Raw genomic sequence first — 19,748 nt, forward strand, 5'->3', positions numbered from 1 at the left:
TTATTTGTTTGTTTGTTTGGCATGAACAACACAACAAAACACTGTGTTGCATCTGGTGCACATAGTTTTGACAGACAATTATTTATCATTTATTATATATCATTTAGTTTGCTTTGTTGAACGAAGGCTTTTATTAATTTATACAGTTGTGTGCAAAAGTTTGAACACCCCCCAGTCAAGTGACATTTTTGGTTGATTTTTTGAGTGATAAAAAGTTAACATGTCCTCTACAGGGAACACACTTAAATATGACATTTTTCTGCAACATTTTGTGGCACAATTTCTATATTTTTCCTGAGTTTCGCATGTTGAAAAAAATGAAACATAAAATACAAAATGTGACATAACTTTTGCCCTTGCCATGTTTTATTTTTTATTCCAGTTTTTCCAAATAAACAGTACATGTGCATTAAAATGTGCAGAAGTGTGTTCCTGGTAGAGGGTGTGTCCATTTATTTTCACAAAAAATTACCAAAACATGTAATCTGACTAGGGACACCCAAATTTTTCATATGACTGTAGTTACAGGGAATTATATTTACATTTGTGTTGGCAGGTTTTGGATTTTTGAGTTTGTTTCAGTGTCAATGGGGGGAATGTAACAATAATAAATAATAATATTTATAAAATAATAAATAAATCTACATATAATTCATATCATAATATAATGAAAGTTTAGAAGTCACATTTTTGGCATCATTTCTTGATTGTTTCGATAAACTATGAGTGAGGAATGACTGATATAAAATTACAACAAGCTTCAGTCTGCTGGTGATAACTGTGACGTCTAAAAGTTAGGCAGGTAATGGCACTTTGAATTGTTTTGTTTTAAAGCTAACCTTATTGTGGTTGTAATACTTAAAATGGCAAATTAATGACATAATGTTGGAGTTAAATGTGTTGTGTCTCAGCTTTAGCACCTCCGGTGCTTGTGTTGAGGGGTATTGACATTGTTTGCAGGGGCTGCCGAGCCATTAAATAGTGTTAATTGGTGCAAATGCCTGATCAGATTGGCCATTGATTGTGACAGTGTAGATTATCTCGCAGATAAATGAAATCCTTTAATTCGCAGCTTCAGCCAGATACTGATCGTGCTGTCTCAGGCCATTAAAATCCTGTAGCAATTAAGTTATAACAGAGTAATTAGTGCCAAGAGAGAGTAATGTAATTAATGTTTGCGGTATCTTTAGCTTCTTCATGTTATCTCTAGCTGTGTGTGTGTATAAATGATGTGCAGTGTGCAAAGTTGTTTGTCAAAAGTCATTTTCTTGCATAAACACCTGCATTTCTCATTTGTTGAGATTATAGTTTTCTTGGTTTTGTATATCAAAACAATATACAAGCATATTGAACACTGCAGAACAACACTGGAGTAACATTATTTGAAAACAAATGAACTCAGTATTCCTTGAGCACAATTTCTCACCAAAGGACTATTTAACACAGTGAAGAACACTACCATCGCCATGTTTCCCATCAGGAATATATATGGATGTCAATATCAAGACCAGCAGATGTTTGTTAAGATGTGACCTGTGTGAGACACAAAACAAGGTAAAAGGTCATTAGCTGACCAGGATCACAATACAGTCCAGATAGGTGTGTACGTGTGTGTTTGTTTATGTGTGTGTGTATTTGTTTGTGTATTTGTATTTAGCTCTTTTTGAGGACTATCCACACAATGATAGGAAAATGTGCAGAATTTGATGTTGCAACTGGTTCTCACAAGGAAAACTTTTTTTTTCTTTTTTATGAAAATTTTGTTGACATTTCCTGCTAAAATCAATGCTATAGGGTTAGGTTTAGATGTAGACAAAGAGAGCCAGCAGTGTGGGTGCCCCACACCATGCCCTCAGATATGACAGTACATTAATTGAAGTAATATAATATATAAAATATTCTTGACAGAATTCTGGTAGATGGTAATATTACTACAGTGATGTAAATGACACAGCAAATCATAGTATTTGAGGTCCAGTACAGAACATATGGCTGCAGAGTAAACTAGGCACAACACTCACATGATGCTTAAACAAAAATCAGCAGCGCTAAAGAGAAAAAGACAGCAAAGAGATCACTTTAACTTTGGTTTCACTCATTTTTTTTAAACCTGTAACTTCAGCTCCAGACTCAAATGATGAAAAGGAAAGTGACTAGCAATGGCAAGAGAAAGTCTGACAGGTGAGAAAATGACCATGAATAAGGTGAAAATGCAAGATGGAGAATGAGGGCTCAGATGACGAAGAAACAGAAGACAAAATGAGGTTGGTAGGCAATAATGAGGGATATTAAAAATTGCAGTTAAATAACTGTCACCAAGTCTAGTTTGTACTATGCACAATGGAAGTCATATCTTAACAACATCCAGAAACGCTGCCGACTTCTCTGGGTGCTCATCTGAGGTGATGCCCAGTGGAAACGTGTATTGTGGTCCGACGGGTCAACCTTTCGGATTTCGTTTATGGAAATGATGGATGTCATGTTCTCCAGGACAGTGAAGAAAAGGACCATCCAGAGTGTTACCAACATAAAGTTCAAAAGCCAGCATCTGTCATGGTAAGGGGGGGTATTAGTGGGTAAACACACGCTAAATACATTTTGGAGCAGCATATGCTGCCTTTCAGACAACATCTTTTTCAGGAACGTGTCACTGCTTATTTCAACATAACGAATCCAAGCCACATTCTGCACATGTTACCGTAACATGGCTGCATAATCAGAGACTGTGGGTTCTAGAATGGCCTTCCTGCAGTCCAGACATGTCTGCCACTGAAAACGTACTGCTGAAGCACAGCTGAAGACTTTTATAAATGGCAAAAAATTTCCACTTTCAAAACTTTTGTGTCTTTAGTCCCCAAACGGTTATTAAAGTGCTGTTAAAAGGAAGCATCAACTTTGAAATGAGTGGATATTTACAAAAACAGTGAAGTTCATAGGGTAAAACATTAAATATTGTGGTTTTGTTTTTAATTGAATACAGATCAAACAGAATTTACTAATCACTTCTTTGTTTTTATTAGCATTTCACATACCGTCCCAACTTTTTTGGAAATGGGCTTGTATTATTACATAAAGTGTGTTTGCATATATGTAAAACCTATGGTAAATGTTATTATTACATATAGGTACTTACACATATAATGCCTATGTGACATGCATGACTCCACATTCTGAGAGAGTGTAAGAACAAACTTTTTGTGTGTGTGTGTGTGTGTGTGCATGTGTGTTGACTCCAGCATTAGAAAGATGTCTGTTCTGAGGAGATCAATGAACTCTCAGAGTGTATTCTCTTCACCTGCTGACAGTAACGCTGGGCTGGAGTGGCTCGACTCATGCGCTCACGTCAATGGACCTTAAAAGGGATATTGAGCTGTGCAGGCATAGTGAAGCGCCGCAGTTCAGACAGCAGTACAGGACTTATGGACAGAGCAGGACTTTTCTTTTTGCTGGACAAACCAAACAGTCTCTGGCTGAGGATATTTCACAAAGGATTTTTGTATTTTTCATGCAATGTCACTGTTAACTCTTAGAAGTTGCAGTGGTTGCTAGAAATAGCAAAAGCATGATGTAATTTGATTTTATTTATTTTTTAATTCAGAGCTCATTGAAACAGCAAAAATGTGGGTGGTTAACCTTTAATTAAAACCACATATGCGTTTGTAAGTAGATGAGAATATCTTTTATTATGAAAGGTTATTGTTATTGTTTTGCAGTTTGGTGTCATTTATTGAGATTGAATCTAATGAAAACAATCAGAAGTACAGGCATGAATATAAAATGATTGTAAATCTAATTCCTTATAATATCTAAATATGCTATTTTAAATATAATGTAATTGTGTAATTGCATGTAAATAATATAGTAAAATAACCTCAATAACTCAGCATTTCTAAGAGTTAAGCTTCTAAACCAGCAGCCCAGCTGGATGATCTGATGACCCTTGCACTCAAACCATTTAGCCTGTTAGGGTTCATGCAGCACCAAGCGCGCTCCAGATTCCATACAACCAGCCAGCAACATCATTAATAATCAAAGCATAATGATATTAACCTTGACCAGCAGGGCAGATGGAGGAACTTGAGCTTGATCAGAGGAAGCTCGCAAGGAATAAGCTGAGCTAGCATATATAGAAGTAAGTAAAGTACTTAGCATAATCTGGTGGGCTGGAGATGGAGATTTATGGGCAGTTTGTGGAGGATAATGCGGTGTGTGACGAGCTTTGGGATGAAAATAAAGAAAATAGTGAGCACCAGTGTTTGAGAACCGGCCCCCTGAAAGCATCCGAGAAACAGAGCAGAGAGAGAGAGAGAGAGAGCGAGAGAAAGAGAGAAAGTTGTTGTTGACCCTGAAGCTTTGCCAATCCCCAAGAGGCCAGAAGAGAAAGGTAGAGGAGAGAGAGAGAGAGAGAGAGAAGGCAGGATTATCTGGTGAGGTCATATATCCTACAGTGTGACTACCACATTTAGTGAGTGCACATACACGTTTGTTTTTATACAATGTCAGGATGTGGAATCGTGTCTGTTCCCCCATATGTATACATTATCTCGCTGCTGTCGGAACAAAACCTCGTATCTCTATTTTTGTCATTTTTTCATAATTTGAAAGTGCCTGTTGCCCTTTCCATTGTATGTGAATTTCATGATGAATATTCCTGGTTCCATTGACTTACATTAGGTAAAGTATATTTTTTCCTTCTCCTGTAAAGTTATCATTTTGGAGATACAAGGTTTTGTTCCAACAACAGAAATATGTATATATTTTATGTATGTATTATGTATGTCGTCACTGACTAAAGAAAAACAAATATCTTCAAAATGGTGATTTTACAGGAGAGGGCAAAAACGTTCATTGACTTCAATGTACGTTAATGTAAAGTAATTTTATACTAAGCAGTTCTGGAGCCTTTGTATTGTATGTAAGTGCTTATGTGTAATAATAATGTATACTATATGCATTATAAACAATACTGTGCAATGGTCAGAGCCCTTCATTGATTTCATTTTATTTATTTGATAAAGTACAAGTTATTAATTTTTCAGGGGATATATCTGAGGAGATTAGATATAAGCCAATCTGCTTGCATTTGGAAGAGTACAGGTGAAGGAAAAAGTGAAAAAAACAGGAGTTTAAAAAAGCAAGAGTTCAAACATTTTTTAAAAGCTACAGAGAAAATGGGATTCCTAACAACCACCTGAAAGACCTGGTAGAAAACTGTCCCCATCAGACATCACTGAGTGTTCATGGGATTGATTAGATCATGAGAAGCAAATGCAACTAAGGTCTAAGACTGAACTATGGAGGTGTGGAAAAATATCCCTGCAGATTTCTTTGAAAACCTGACAGTGAGTCTTCAGAAAAGAATGGACACTGCAATTAAGACAAACAGTGGACTCACTAAATACTGATATATACTTAATTAAATATTGTGTGTTTTCTGCTTTTTTTAAGTGTGGTCTCTGTATTCTATATGAAAGTGCTTAAATATAATAAGAATATTCAAAGCCTAACTGTAAACCTTCACCTTATCTAGGCTCAACATGCATCACAGATTCAAGATGCATCAGTAAAACATTTGCTTTCGGAGGGAAAAATATCCCTGCGGCTTTCTTTCAATATGGTAACTACTGAAAAAAGAAAACAGTGTCCAAATTCTGACAGATGCAGATGTGCAAAATGAGGGAATTAAGTGGACGAACAAACACAGCTGCTTGACCTTTGTCTTTGCATATGAGGTTAGCCAGATGTGGATATTTGTCTCATATTTGAGTGTGTGTGTGTGTGTGTGTGTGTTGTCAGTGATTATCCTATGCTAAGAGCCAGCTGTGTTGACTAGCAACACTTGTGTAAAGAGCCTGCTGGCTCGGTGACCTCTAGTCCTGCAGGGGGTCCAGCAGAAATCTCTGCACTCCAGGCCAGTATGAGGCTACTGTTTCAGCAACAGCAGCATTCTGACTCTTACGCCTGAAACACTTTTTATTCAGTTATTAATTTTAAGGCTTGTAGTTGTATGAACATGTTTGGGCACCCCTGACCAAATTACATATTTTGTTGATTTCTAAACATCCCTGCAACAACCTATTAAAAAAATACACACATGTAATGCAGAGTTACTTTACAGTAGATTAACGTAAACAGAAAAAAAATAAATATGTGTAATGTGGGATGCCCAAACTCTTGCACTGAAGTGTGAGCACAGTGCTTAATAATCTGGTGTTTAGTAAGCAGCAAGGGTGGATTCCTCTTTAAGAAGAAGGCTTAAGTTGTGGTGAGTGTTATGGCAGTTTTACACCAACAGACCCTAGAACCTTCTCAAAGTACTTGTGCTTTGTACTTTTGCAATCCTGCTGCTACAACTTAAAATGTAGCTGTTTGCTTGTTTATTATAGGCCTACACTCTCAAAAAAGGGTTCTTTAGTAAAGAAAATGGTTCTATATAGAACAATGAACACTCAAAGAACCCTTTGCATGATTAAAGTGGCCTTTACATCATGAAAGGTTCTTCAGATTGATGGAGAATGTACTATAGTTGGTTGATCTTTGACCTTTTTGAAAAGGATTCTATATAGCAACAAGCCGAGGAATGCTTTTTGGTACATATACCTGTGTGTGTGTGTATAATAATGAATTTTAGAATGATGAAATAATGGTTACATTTAGAAATTATAGAGTGGGTTATTTTGCTTTATATTGACTTTGCACTAATTATGTTATTACATTTATTACATAGTTATTTCCATTTACATTTGATCTTTCTGTATTGACATTCTGCTCTTCTGCCTTTTTCCAACCATTTGTTTTTAATGTCAATTAAAAAAAAATGAGTAATGTGGAAAATTTGGCTGGTATTCAGATTTGGCCAAATTGAGACTAAATGAGACTGCCAATCAAGTCATTTTAAATGGCGTTTCCAATCAGCAGCCAATCGATAGGAGCATCCATAGGCAGCACTGCCCCATATACAGCCACAGTCATTCCAGCAGAACAGAACCATCAATGTCAATATTAGAGTTGTGTTAGCATGAGCCGTGATCAGAATCAATCCCCTCCTAAACCAGCAGCAGATGGGGCGGCCTCCTCTGATGTCGAAAAGAGGGCTTGTAGGTCTTGGGGTGCGGAATCCTGGGGTCTAAAGGGGTCAGGCGCAGTGTTGCATGACGTTACGCGAAGCTGACATTGCTAATTGTGGACATCTGGGAGGGCTCGCGGTCCGTCAGTGGGTGATGCTAGCGAGACGGCGACGGCCGTCAAAACAGTGTCAGCGAGAATCAAAGTCCTGTCAGTCAGAGAGGGTCGTAGAACCGTTAGAACAGTGGAGTGGATGATTGCAGCCGGAGTGGCAGAACAGAGTTTCAGTGGATAAGGTTAATGCGCCTGTCAGTGGAGCCGAGTATGTCGATAATTTCCATATTATGACCACTATATATGATATATCTGAGATCTTTTGGTGCTAGAAGCCTGAATTTACAGTTGATAAACCCATAGACCTTTACAACTATGTTTAATTATGTAACATACCTGAATTCATAATTCATTTATAGTTAGTTACATAAGAAATTGCATTAATATATGATTAACACTATATGGTGTATGTATGTGACCATCACTCCTGTGTGAGGTTTTTGGACAGCCCATTCTAAATCCATGAGCATATGGATGCATATATATACATATATAGATCGCTGTTGTCGGAAGAAATCTCCAAAATGGTAACTTTTCAGGAGAAGGAAAAAACCTACTTTACTGTCAATGTAAGTCAATGGAACCAGACTTTTTCCAAGTCATTTTGGGTTGTTTCTTTTGGTCCATTCATAATGAAATTTACATAGAATGTAAAGAACAACAGGTATTTTCAAATTTTGTCACAAACTCAAAAATGTCAAAAATGGAGATACAAGGTTTTCTTACAAGGCGATATATATATATATATATATATATATATATATATATATATATATATATATAATATTTGCCCCCACTGCTGCTGCATCAGTCATCAGCCTCCATTTTTCTGGGACGGCTTTCCACAAGATTTTGAAGTCTGTTGGATTATTCTGTCTAAAGAGGCACTGATGGTAGATAAGAAGGCCTGTCGCTATCACATTCCAATTCATCCCAAAGGTGTTCAGTGGGGTTGAGTTCAGGGCCACTGGAGTTCCTTCACACCACATCCATTGGTACCATTCTAGGTGGCATCCTACGACAGTGCCATGTTCAAAGTCACTTAGCTCTGTGGTGCATTCACTGGGTGGTCCCGCTCTGTGAGTTTATGTGGTCTACCACTTCATGACTGAGCTGTTGTTGCTCCTAGACACTTCTAATCCACAATAATAACACTTACAGTTGACAGGGGCAGATCTAGCAGGACAGAAATCTTATGAACTGACTCGTAGCAAAGGTGGCATCCTATGACAGTGCCATGTTTAATGTCACTGAGCTCTTCAGTACAACCCAATCTACTGCCAGTGTTTGTCAGTGGAGATTGTCTATGGAGATTGTCTATAGAGATTGCATGGCTATGTACTTGATTTTATACACCTGTTGTATAGGTGTGACTGAAACACCTGAACTCAGTAAGGGAGTACATACTGTATCGACGAGAGCACCTCCTTTTCCAATTGTAACAATGTTATAAAATGACAAAAACAAGACTTGACAGCACTCATGCAGTACTATTTTGAGAACACCCAAAGTAACTAAAGTATACTTCAGAAGAACTGTTGTGTTCAGGGATTCTGTCAGACTTAACAAAAGGTTTATATCTGCAATGTCAAGTTAGATTGTAAAATGCATTTTGAGTATAAGGTGAGTGTTTTACCTTAGAGCACCCTGACTGCTGTAATTCCCTTTCTGTGACTAATTAGCTCATTCAGGAGATCGACAATCTTTATCAAAGCATTTGAAATGCTCTCGACCATGGCCTGCCTTCTCTTTTTTTCTTTTTTTTTAACTTTTGTTGTTGAAGAGTAGGTCATAATGAGGGTAATTAGCTCTCATTAATTAACTGTGTTTCCTTCCCAGGAGAGTGACAATCTGTGGTGGGATGCATTCGCTACAGAGTTTTTTGAGGAGGACGCCACGCTGACCCTCTCCTTCTGTCTGGAGGATGGACCAAAGAGATACAGTAAGACATCAGCTTATCTTCATAAGGCAGTGTCACCTGCTTTGCACTTACTGATCACTCGCTAGACCGTCGCTAGTCTCCGTCTCATTTGAAGAGACGCATAGTTTAGTGATTATGAAGCTGGAAGTCTTTCCTTTCATCTAAGACTCACACATATTAACCCAGGAATATTCATCTGTTTGTACATGCAGTCAGAATCTTGTAATTTCCAAAGAGTCGTGAGAGTTGAGTCGTAAAATATCGACTAATAAAAGTAGAATTTTTGGTTGATTTAGTCTGTCTTTAACGTACATTCTCATATTTAAGAACCATGAGCTGTCTGAACTCTATACTCCACCAGAGGGCAGTGAAAGTCCATGTGTTTTGATTGGATCAGCATAGAAAGACTACTGCAGCTGGCTAAAGGCTACTGTGCATAGTACAAAGTGCAGCTCTAGCACATAAGAAGCATCACGATGTCAATAAATTTTAAGCTCAGGCTTATTTTACACAGTACTCATATTGATTTAATAACATTTTAATTTCAACATCTGAATTTATCCTGTTTGCTATCAGCTAACTATCTCTTCATAAACTTGCTGTTTTCCAGCTGAGGTGAAATAAGTTAACTGGCTAGTCATGTAAGCATCTGGTGGTCAGTAGCCTAACCTTGCATTCGTACCAGCCGCGACGCGACAAAGCGGCCGGAGGTCATTTATTTTCAAAGAGAGCTGACGATTTCTGGCAAGCATTGGCGGTGCGAAGTGGGCGAAGTCGGCGGTGCGACAAAGTTGAGTGGAGTTGAACTTCATGCAAATAAGGAGCGAAGCGATGTGGCTATTACCAATAGGAATTGAGCATTGAGCAGCGTAGTAGTTTATCTCTGCCACTGTGAACAGACTGCTATTCTTAAAATGTGTGTCAAGCTCTCTTGATTCCATCATTTCCATACACAATCTGTACCTTTTAATTCATTTACTTACTTAATTGTGTTGATGTAATACATTTTATTTTAGTAGAACTTTAAATCAAGTAACCTCAGTGCATTTGCTTTCAGTGTTACTACATTCAGTGAAAAGACATCTTGATTTTTTTGGATATTTTGTTTGTAATATTATATTGATATTTTGTCACCATGGGGGTTAAGCCTCAGTGTGGTTTTATAGCATTCAAACCAGCACCCTTAGATATCAGCCTTGTTCGTCCTGAAATGTTACAAACTTATTTGCCTTAACTAGGGTAGGAGATTATCATAATAAATTATGTTACAGTATGATTTATGAACATATTGTAGATAATGTCAGTACTTAAAAATGCTGACGAACTGCATGTTCCATTAACAGAGTGTAGTTACTCCTGTTTAATTGGATTTTATGCAGTGACAAAAAAATCATTATACTCATGATATTTGATAGAATTTCTTTAGCAGTGGAGCTTTTTTGCTGTTCCAACTTATCAAATCTTGAAAAAAAGAAATGCTGTGCTATGTATCATGTACTGTGGAAATATCTTATGGTATTGTGGTTCTATCGCACTCCTAGTTGTACCACTGAATATACTTTTATATGTGATAAAGGTTCCTAAATGGTTAGTTTGCAGTTAAACAAACTTGAATCAATATAGAACTTTCACATTAGACTTCAGAAAAGGTTCAGATTCTTTAGGGAAGGAAAAGTAGTTCTTGTATGAGCCAGTTTGCAGGCTAGTGAGCATTTGTCTTCATATCTTTGTAGAGAAAGTCTGGTGACACTTTATTGTGATTGGTCCTTTTTAGATGAAACAAACACTCAACAGACTCTCAGTAACATGTCAAAAACATATGAGGGTTAGGATTAGATTTGGGGTTGAGGTGAGGTTAGGGTTAGGATTAGGGCCAGGGTTAGGGTTAGGTTTTGGGTAAGGTTGGTAAGGTTAGGTTTTGTGTAATGGAAGTAGAATATTAACAACACATCTACTGGATGTAAGTAATGCATCAACAGAACGTATATATTATATTATACATTTTGTTTACTTCAGTGTATTCAGATGCTTCACTACTGCTACCTCACTGATATGTTGTTAATGCGTTACTGATAATCTATTAAGAGTTTAGTAATCGTCTACAAAGGACCACTTCAAATAAAGTGTTACCGAACTTTTCTGCTCAGTTTAACTGAGAAGAGTACAAAAATTGAGAATGTAAAAAATTGGAGAAACAACTGATCCTATCAGTTCTAAAGGGCTCTTTGGCAAGAGCTGTAGGCCTATGTACAACAACAAACCTTCATATTGCTGCTGTCGGAAGAAAACCTCGTATCTCAATTTTTGTCGTTTTTCAGGTTTTGACGTAGTTTGAAAAAACTTGTTGCCCTTTACATTGTATGTAAATTTCATGATGAGTGGACCAAAAGAAACGGCCCAAAAGGACTTGGAAAAAAGTCTGGTTCCATTGACTTACATTACAAGTAAAGTATGTCTTTACCTTCTCCTGTAAAGTTACCATTTGGGAGATATGAGGTTACGACAACAGCGATATAGCGGTTCAAACATCTAGGGTGAAGTTCTGAGGCTGTAATTTCAGTGTGGTCATCTCAGGCTATGTTCAGTATCAATAATGTAGATAATGATTGACTCCATTTATGGTCTAAAGCCTTGTGGCGTCTTTGCACATCCTGTACAGTAAAACACAGTTTTAGCTTTAGCTTATTGTGAATGCACACCACATTTGGTTTGTTTTTCTGTTCTCTCTCTCTCTCTCTGTCTCTCTCTCTCTCGCTCTCTCTCTCTCTCTGATGATTTGAGCAGTGCTGTCTATCTTTACCGAGTCCTGCGCCTTTGCTTAGTCATGCAGAACAGGCTGCTTGTTGTGGGGAGAGAGTGACTCAAACCCAGAGTCTTTTTCATGCCCCCCCTCCCTTCTTCCTGTCTTTGTAGTGCTGATTTATTCAGAAATACACACTTTTATTATGCAAACTGAAAATGCCGCTTGACTATGTGCAGTTAAACAGCGGCTTTTCTGCACCTTTCCTTAAAGAAAGCAGGGGTTTTTAACAGTTTGTTGTGGGTTCACTCCTGTTTAAAGGTGGACCTGTAGGTTTGTTGTGGGGCGTCAAATCGCATTTCCTGCAGTGGTGATATTACATTTGCGGTAAGAGTTGTTGTGGGACCGTGGGACTGTGAATGGGCATTATTTTAAAGATTTTAGACTCAGAGGCATTCTTATTCCGTTTATTTTAACTCGCTTTGTGCTAGAAGTGGGCAATATTATGATATGTTGTTATATTCACGACAAATTACATCAGGATATGCGTTTCTGAGTATAACACAGATATTGTCAGTGCCTCCAGAACACTGAACGACTGCATATATGTTTAAAAAAAGACAGATTTAGACTGAATATAGAACCTCTAAACAAGAACACATGTATAGTAAATATAAGAAGTTGCTGATTGGATATCATATTGAAAAAAGGGCTTTAAATGTACATGACTAAGTTTAAGTTACACCCTTAAAGTAAAGGGTTATTCGAGAGTTATTGAGTTAAAGGCAATTGTTACACATATAGAACCATGCTAACTCAAACAACTGCATGAGTGCATAACAGAGTCTTAGCATTGCTAAACTGCTGCTGTGTATAATGGAAAACCTGTAGTACATGATTCTTGTTCTAATAGAACCTTTATTAGGTCTTATGTGGAACACTTTTTGCTAAGAACATACTTTTCATATACAACTTTGTCAATTCAAAGCATCTGTTTAATTCAGTGCGGCTCATTAAGCCGTTATCTATTTTGATTCATTTATTTTTTATTAATTGTGGGATTTTCTTCCACTGTTTTTTTTTTAATATATTATTTTTCTCTATAAAACCATAACTCATATTGTGAACATGCCTTCAAGTATCATGATGTTCAGTTTTTGCCTTATTGATTACAATGGATTGCTGTGTACGTCTCATGGAGACATTATATGGTGATGGATTTATCCACTACAGTGAAGATATATAGTGTATGGATGGAGTGTGTGTGTATGGTTGGACTTTGTGTGTGTGGATAGAGTGTGTGGTGTTAAGGTTCGGTCTTCCTGCTTGTGTCCCTTGCTGGTGGATCAGTCGGTCCAGCTCAGCTATGACTCATCTTTAGTCATCCTAAATACATTCCTCTCAGACTAAACCACTAGCATATGCTTTCTCTCTCTCTCTCTCTCTCTCTCTCTCTCTCTCATTTTGTCTGTACATACATATATATATATATATATATATATATATATATATATATATATATATATATATATATATGGTACACTTGCTTGTTGTTGCCACACTCACTGTCCATTGTATCAGCGCTACTTACCATATAGGTGCGCTTTGTAGTTCTACAGTTACAGACTGTTGTCCATCTGTTTCTCTGCATACTTTGTTAGCACCCTTTTCACCCTGTTCTTGATCAGGACCACGGGACCACCACAGAGCAGGTATTATTTGGGTGGTGAATCAGTACTGCAGTGACACTGACGTGGTGGTGGTGTGTTAGCGTGTGTTGCGCTGGTATGAGTGGATCGACTAAAATCCTTTTGCTTTGAATGACCCTACGCCTTAATTATGTTCATTAATGAACATTCCTTTTTGTCACTACCAAACTAATCATAATACTACCGAAACTTTACCAAATGTTTTGGTAGTAACTGTTTCATCAGTGGCAGTTTGAGCTAATTTTGAGCGCAAAAAACACTAGTAACAGTAACCAGTAACAGCTGTACACACATACAATCATAATGGTTTTCATTAAAATGCAAAAAAGTTTACTTAATATCAGAAAATATGTGTTTCAGTAGTGATAGTTCTTAATGGTCCACACTGATAGTCAGATTTTGGGACACATTTACTTCAAAACAGTGGGATCGTTCATGAGGCCATGAGGGTCAGGGATGCAGTCTCACTTCCTGCTCTAAAATGCAGAGGTGTGGCTAAAATTAAGCCCAGCCCATGGACTAAATCTCTGTGTTTCGATAATGACATAAACATGTGACAGCATTCTTTAATTCCTTTTTTTTTATTTAAAAATCAGACTCTCTCTCACATGTTCTCTCTCTCATTCTCACTCTCACTTCTTCGCTTTTAGCCTGTTGCTCTCTGCTGGCATACACCCTTCCTCTTTCTCTCTCTCTCTCTCTCTCTCTCTCTCTCTCTATTTCAGTTGCTCTCTCTCCCCCACACCTGAGCATTGTTTAGTTCTCTTATTACTTCCTGACGTAATCTTTATTTTGTTTTGTACTTGATAAATATGATTAATTGCAGCTGTTAATCATCGCTCAGCTGTGCAGTCATTGTTTCCCTTTGAGCTTGTCAATATTTGGGTACACAGTGTAATAAAAACAGTTCTAGAGACATGTATTACCTGTTTACAAATGATTTATTACCATTAAGCAGCAGCGTCTCATTTATAAACGTGTTATGTGGCTGTTGAAGTGCAAACTGAAGGGTTCTTCTCCCACGAGCTCTTTCACAGTGCGGTCTTCACTCTCTCTGCACTACAGTCTGTCTTTTCACTTATCGGCAGCCCCGTGCACCCCTCGTTTTCTCCTCGTCCTCGGCCTGAGAGCCCTCTCGTCAAACACGTCTCACTCCGTACCCTCTGCCTCTTCGAGAACCATCACTTACATGTCTGCAACAGAAGTACCGATACCATTCAAATGGAAGCGCGACGGTGCGGCATCATATTGACGGAGCTGCGGCTCATCGGTCAGTGTGCCGAATTTGATATCACCACACCGGTGCTGTGTTTTTCCTTTTGAAATGGAAGGGTCATAGCTGGTCTCATCTAACCGAAATTACTTTTCCCACTCTCTCTCTCTCTCTCTCTCTCTCTCTCTCTGTCTCTTTCTCTCTCTCTCTCTGTCTCTCTCTCTCTCTCCCGGTCTGTCTGTTTTCCCTTTCCTCCACTGCCCCATCCACCTTTATTTTCTCTCTCTCTGCTCTCTGCTCATTTCGCCTTTAACCACCCATCCCCCCATTGTTTTTGTCCTCCTTTGCCATCCATACTTTCTCTCTCTCTCTCTCTCTCTCTCTTTGCCGCTGGCCATTTTCTCGTCCTCCGCACTCTACCTGTTATGCATGTGGCGGATAAATAGTGAAATTACATGCTTTTTTCCAACCTGAAATATAAGATAATACACATTTAGTCTATTTCAGCTAAAACAAGTGAAGTATAAGTCTTAAAAAACACATTTCCAGACAGTATGTGCTGTGCAATATGCTAATTACTCTCTTTTTTATTAGTTATTTTTCTTTTTTTATTTTTCCTTTCAGTGTGTTTGCCCTTGATATGGGCTTATTATTTTTGGAGTGATTCATATCGCATCTGAAGCGCTCGCCTTGTTTTTTGGGGATGGTGTGATGAAAGTTTGCTCGCATGATGCAACGGCCCTGCAACAGTGACACGCTATCGACGAGCCGCTAAGAGTGGAGATCCACATAAAATATGAATTGCTCTGATCATTACCGCTTGCTACCGCAAAATAATCACTCATAGACTTTCTCAGCCATGCACGCTTAAAAATAAAGTGTGCTTTGGAACGATGCCATAGAAGAACCACTTTTGGTTCTCTGAGGAACCTTTCAGTGGGTGGATCTTCATAAAACACATTTTATAAATGAGATGTGAGTGTGAGAACCTTTTTGAAATTTAAAGAACCTTCAAATAATGTAGAGGTTTTGTACCAGTCAATGGTTTTGACCTAGAACAGCGGTCGGCAACATGCAGCTCTTTTACTGCCCTGTTGTGGCTTCATTTTAGGTAAAAATAAAATAATCCTCCTGTATAGTAAAATAAAGCTCTGCTGATCGTTCAAACACAGTTTTAACAATAAATGGTCTTAAACACTGGAGTTAATTTATGACTGCTAATTGACCCTTTAACCCTGAAGGTTTGCGCGCAGACTGCTGGTCACCATAGCAATGCAGATAAGAATCTCACTTAGCTAGTAGCGAACAAAAAAGGCAAAGAGAAAGATTTAAGATGAACATTGATAATTTAGAGACAAATGGACTTATTTGTATTTATAATCACTCCAGCTGGTTTCCTGATACGTTTAATCTGCAACGAGAAACTGTCAAACACTAAAAACTCACGAAGCTGAAGTCAGTTTCTTGTTCGCCAGCTGCTTGTTCTAATTTTTCTGTTCCACCTTAAATGGTGCAGCCATTACATGCTGGTGCCTCAGGCACCATTTAAGGTGGAATGGGAAAATTCAAACAAGAAGCTGGTGAATGAGAAGCTGACTTCAGCCTCATAAAAAGTCAAACACTGAGAGACATTTTACAAGAAACTATTCTACTTCTGTGGAAAAGTTTCCTGCTGGAGATGCGAGAAAAGTGGCTGTAGCTGAGCCAAAGCTTAAAGCAGAGCAAAGTAAGTCTGCGTTTTAGTTTATATACTAGTACTTCAGCACATACTGAGACATTTTCACAGCCAAGATGGTAAAATGGACATAAAATTTTGTGGCTTCCAAAGTGGTTTGATTTTTGTTGAAAGGACAAAATGGATCTTCTTAGCATTTGGGTAGCCGACCCCTGACCTAGAACCATACTTCCGAGCTGAGAACCATTTCAACCTTTAATCCAAGTTAATGTAACAAGAAATTTGTCTTTTTGCCCTGACATTTTGACATACATGGTGGCTTACATTTTAAATTATGTTGAAAAAAAAACTACATGGAGATACATTGTTTTGTTCGGACTGCAACGATTTGTTAATTCAGTGCCTGTTGCAAGCTTCAAATGTCCATGTTTTATCTAGAACGACCAAAAAATGGTCATGTGAATGGCTGTTAGCTTAGCACTAACAATAGATCAGGATCAGGTATCCACTATAGGAATCACTATTTTTCAATGGGTGGGACCAGTTTTGTGAGATAAAACATGACTCTGGGCCTTCTGGGAGTTCTAAATACATTACTGATTGCAAGTATGAGTGGTAGCCTGACCGGTGCATTTCAGTTAGATGTAAGATACGGAAAAAAAAGTACCTGGGATATTTACTGAGTAAGTCACTGTAAGCAACTTCTATATACAAGGTAAAATGTATCTGTTGGAAAAAACCTTGTGTCTCCCAAAGGACGAAGGATGAGACTGAGGTCGGCTTCCTATTCGCCAGCTTCTTCTTTGAATTTTCCCATTCCACCTTAAATGGTGCAGCAGTTACATTCTGGTGCCTGGGGCTGCACTATTTAAGGTAGAACGGGAAGCTGGCGGACAAGAAGCTGACTTCAGCCTTGTGTAAGAAGGTAAATCTATTAAGGAATGCTGTAACTGGCCTACAGTGTTTATGCGGCGCTAACATTGTAAATAAATAACTACTACATCAAGTTAAGGTTCACTGGATAGGCTATTAAGTTAAATAAGCTTAAAATAAAATCAGAAGAAAAACAATCACATCAACAGGTTCTTTGTGCATCACCAACCACACGACCCCATCTACACATAAACATCACACAAACAACAGGCATCACACAAACATGAGCGTGGATCACTGCGTTCCCTCTGTTATATAATCCTATCCCACTTTCTGAGTTCAATATTCTTTAAATAGTATAATATTGGACCATATCTTTCTTAAACTTCTGCTCTATAATGGTACTGAATGCAGTCCAGCAGCGACGTTGACCACTCCAAAATGGTGGTGTTGTTGATGTGCCTAGCTGAACATGACGTGGCATCTATGTATGTATATCTATGGTGCTAACATACTATTAGAATCCCATAGGGATGCTGGCAGAAATTACCAGGTGTTTTTTTCTCATTCTTGACTTTTTTTACATTTACAGCCTAGACTGGCTATTATAATTAGCAGTGTAGTTCTTTCAGTGGTGTAGTAGAGTAAATAGTTTGAGCATGTTATCCGACTTTTAGATGCTCATCTTAGGTAAAATGCTTCATTATAAATAGCTTATTTTAAAGTTTAGGAGCTTTACTCTATATGGGATGGAGTATCCATATCAGCCGACACTCAGGGTGTCCATATTGGTATCAGAACAGAAGGTACTGTGACGTCTCTGGTTCCAGATATGATGGACTGTAATGACACTTTCATTGTCTGTGACTCTTTCAAGGTCAGAATGAACAGTAATAATGAGATATCAGTTATGTCAGGCCTGAATTGACGCTGCCTGTCAGACGCTAGATAGTCATCGATTTTCACTGTTGAGTTAATTTGAAAAAATGCATTTTTAGTTAAAGCAGCTCTTTGCTATTCCTTTGAATATATTGTTCAGCACTCAGCTTTATGTTCGTCAAAGTGTCTTCCTCGATATGAAGAGCAGATTTTTCCTAAATGATTTGACATTTTTCTTTCCAAAGCTTTCAAATTCTTCAACTTTTGACGGGCAGTGTAAATGGCCCTGAAGATGTGAATGAAACCAAATGTTTGAGTTTCTAAAGCTGTTTCTGTATTGTGGTCATTTTGACAGATGCTAGATGTAAATATGTAGATGACCGGAGAGAAAAGAGCTGAGCTTTGTGAAGGACAGGAATGGATACAGAATTAACTGGAGGTCAATGGAGAATGAGGTTTATATTTTGATGATATTTTATAAGAGAAACAGCCTTAGTGCTCTTTAGTGCAGTGAGTTTATTGTTTGAAGGAGATTAGAAGAGAAAGAATGTGGGAGGCAGAAAAAGAGAGAGAGAGAGAGAGAGAGAGTGAGAGAGAGACAAAGAGAGAAAAAGAGAGAGAGAGAGAAAGGGAGTGATTGGCAGCGTTTGTAGCTCTGGCTCAGCTGCAGCTTAGATGGGTGATTGTGTGTGTATGTGTGTGTGTTCAGGACCAAATGGTTCTAAGTGTCTAGAAGATTAAGGTTAAGAAAACACTTAGCCATAGAACGTTATATATATATTTATAATTTTATATATATATATATATATATATATATATATATATATATATATATATATATATATATATATATATATATAAAATTAAAATCTAAATGTAAAATTACACCAGCCGATAATATCATTTATTGCAATTTTTAGCCTCACAATTTAAACAACTTAAAACTTTAAAAGTAAGTAAGTAACCAGGTTCAATTGGTAAACTTTGGGTTCACTGACCTACTAATATTAATTTAATAATGCAATGATATGTATTTTACATTCTGTTAACTTATTATTTGAAGTTAAAAATACTTTTCTAAAAATTTTAAACTTACTTTTGAAGGTAAAACATGACTAGCGTAGCCAATGCTTGGCATTGGGCATGGTGACCTTAGGCTCATGTATGGCTGTTCTAGAGCGACCTGTTCTTTTGACACTGTTTTAGTTAGCACCAAATGACTTCTGGACTTTATAGCTTTAGACCTATATGAGATGAAACAAGTCACTAATAGTTGTGTTCCATATACTTAAGTAGAGTTTTGTTATCAATTAGAAACTAAAAATTGTTTTCAATAAATCAATTACAGTCATGTGAATCATAGGTATGTTTTGATTTCTAGCCTCTAATTAAGTCACCTGAAGCTACCTAGAACCTGTAGGAATAAAATGTTGCTAATTGTACAGTAATAAAATGTAATATTTTGGTGATAATTTATGCTCAACAATATGTTAACAAAGTGCTTATTTGTATTGTGCAGTTATAAGTAATTTTCAAATAGCAGAGCTCCAAATTTGACT

At 37.6% G+C, this 19,748-nt stretch overlaps 1 protein-coding gene across 2 annotated transcripts in view; it reads left to right on the forward strand.

The window, feature by feature from the left end:
• Positions 1-19,748, forward strand: part of ldb2a (LIM domain binding 2a) — a 113,144-nt gene that overhangs the window by 18,891 nt on the left and 74,505 nt on the right. For both annotated transcript variants that reach the window (XM_036568784.1, XM_036568785.1), the window contains exon 2: positions 9,019-9,121. In XM_036568784.1, the coding sequence (XP_036424677.1) occupies positions 9,019-9,121 (103 nt within the window). The remainder of the gene's footprint in view (positions 1-9,018; positions 9,122-19,748) is intronic.

Source organism: Colossoma macropomum, unplaced genomic scaffold, assembly GCF_904425465.1.
Source record: "Colossoma macropomum unplaced genomic scaffold, Colossoma_macropomum, whole genome shotgun sequence".
Taxonomy (NCBI): Eukaryota; Metazoa; Chordata; class Actinopteri; order Characiformes; family Serrasalmidae; genus Colossoma; species Colossoma macropomum.